Source organism: Gigantopelta aegis, chromosome 11 (assembly GCF_016097555.1).
Source record: "Gigantopelta aegis isolate Gae_Host chromosome 11, Gae_host_genome, whole genome shotgun sequence".
NCBI classification, from domain to species: Eukaryota; Metazoa; Mollusca; class Gastropoda; order Neomphalida; family Peltospiridae; genus Gigantopelta; species Gigantopelta aegis.
The window spans coordinates 11,063,668-11,065,903 of NC_054709.1; the positions used below are offsets into that span (position 1 = coordinate 11,063,668).

Genomic DNA, 2,236 nt, shown 5'->3' on the forward strand with positions numbered 1-2,236 from the left:
TACATCACACTAGCTAAGAATTACTTCAGTGTGTCGATGTGTACTGCAGAATACTTCACACTAGTTAAGGATGTACTTCACTCTGCCAGTATGTACTTCAGAATACATCACACTAGTTAGAATGTACTTCACTCTGTCAATGTGTACTTCAGAATACATCACACTAGTTAAGAATGTACTTCACTCTGCCAGTGTGTACTTCAGAATACATGTATTTCACTGTCAATGTGACCTTCAAAACACACCACACTAGTTAAGAATGTACTTCACTGTGTCAGTCTGACATTCAAAATACACCACACTGTTTAAAAACAAATATTCACTATGTACTTCACTCTGTCAGTGTGTACTTCAGAAATCACCACACTGGTTACAAATGTACTTCACTCTGTCAGTATGTACTTCAGAAATCACCACACTAAGAATGTACTTCCCTGTGGTTTCTTCTCTTTTTGTTAGTGAATGTAGGCATGTGCAACAAAACGGAGATCTTTTATTTTGGCTTTCGTTTGAACCTCGAGTTTCCTTCCATATGACATCTCTGTGGATATTCTTCCATTCATTTCGAACTTGTGTTTAAAATGCGTTCGCATACTGGCAGATCACTATGTTAGAGGGTTGGAGAGTGTTCGGACAACCCAAAGTTACTACTTGTAGAAAGAAGTTTCAGACACTTCTAACATAACTCTCACGTTGACTGGCAGATTGTCCCTCACAACCACCTCCACCGTCCAAAGTTAATCCAGCTAAAGTTCAGTCAACCGCTTGTCGCTAACGTTCGCTAGACTGGTTTTTACGCTGCACAGTAAACCGAATTACCACTTCGAAAACCAATCAAATAGTTCGCGAACGTTAGCGAAACTTTTGCACGCTGAACTTGGCCTTCTGACACCTTGCGCATTTCAGTCACGTGAACATGGTTTTTCAAGGGACGTAACTCAGTTATCACAGTGTGCCACTCCATATCGCGTGATCGCGTCACTGAACTTTTGAAAGTCTAGGAAGATCGTCTGCTTCGTTCATGCTTGTTGATGACGTCACATTGGGCGCCATGATGGGTTTCAGTTGACCGTCCACTTTATCCTTGACCAGTTTAGTTCCTTTCACTCTTTTCCACTTCATTCGTCGGTTCTGAAACCAAACCTTGACCTACAAAGATAAAATGTAAGATTTTAAAAGATAATGAAACGAAAAAATATATATATATGTATGTAATATCAATATTCCTAAGAAACTGCCATCTTATCTTCAATAATGTTGAGAATAGTGTTTCTTATTTAAACATTTAAATGGCAGACCCTAGCTTTTAAACACTACCGCGTATCTTCGAACATCTGAAGTGTCTCTGGTCATTCTGGTATTTTCTAATACAATAAAATGAAATTCTAAAAACGCACGTACCTCTGAGAAGTAACGGTTATGGAGACTAGCTCTAGTCTATTTTTAGAGGGTATTTCCCCGTTTTAACATCACAGACTTTTGTTTCACTCTATTGTAACATTATCCAGATGTCTTACAGATTTGTAAAGCTAGGATCTGCGACTTTAAGAACACATCATTCAGGTCAATGGCATTGCCGCCGCACGCCATTCTTTGATAGTTATTGGTTATACAAGCCATCTCCGTCGCCCGCGCGCAACTAATGTCCCATTGCCGGTACAGCAAAGGCCGTGGTATGTGCTGTCCTGTCTATGGAAACATTGCATTTAAAATATCTTTTGCTCCTTTCTCGGTATGAATAGACTATTTGACAGTAGCGGGTTTCGTCCCTTTCTATCTGTCTACCAAATAGTCGTAGCTTAGAATGTGCTGAGGACCTTTCCTTTCCTTTTTCAGTCTTAGCAAAAAAAATTAAAGTTTGTTTTGTTTAACGACACCACTAGAGCTTTTTTTCATAATGCAGCAAGGGATCTTTTATATACACTTTCCCAGAAAGGAACATACCACGGCCTTTGACAAGTTGTGGTGCACTGATTGGAACGAAAAAAAATGGATCCACCGAGGTGTATCGATCCTGCGACGCAAGCATGTCAAGTGAGTAACATTGAGACGGTAGCTTTAAATAGGGGTAAGATTTAGTTCAGCGCTGTTCCTTGAAGAAATTGCGCAATTTTACTTTTTTGACTTAATCCTACGCGATATTCAAAATTCAATAGCACCAAAATTGCCTCACCCGCTACCGACCCCGGTCGGGCTGCTGGAGGTCCCTTGCACTTGCCAGCGCGGGTGGTCCTCT

General features: G+C 40.4%; 1 protein-coding gene across 1 annotated transcript in view; it reads right to left on the bottom strand.

The window, feature by feature from the left end:
* Positions 1 to 240: 240 nt before the first annotated feature.
* The window catches only part of LOC121384951 (homeobox protein MOX-2-like), a 38,881-nt gene continuing 36,885 nt past the window's right edge, over positions 241 to 2,236 (bottom strand). The window contains exon 3 of the mRNA XM_041515443.1: positions 241 to 1,149. Coding sequence (XP_041371377.1) covers positions 979 to 1,149 — 171 coding nt within the window. The 3' untranslated portion in view covers positions 241 to 978. The remainder of the gene's footprint in view (positions 1,150 to 2,236) is intronic.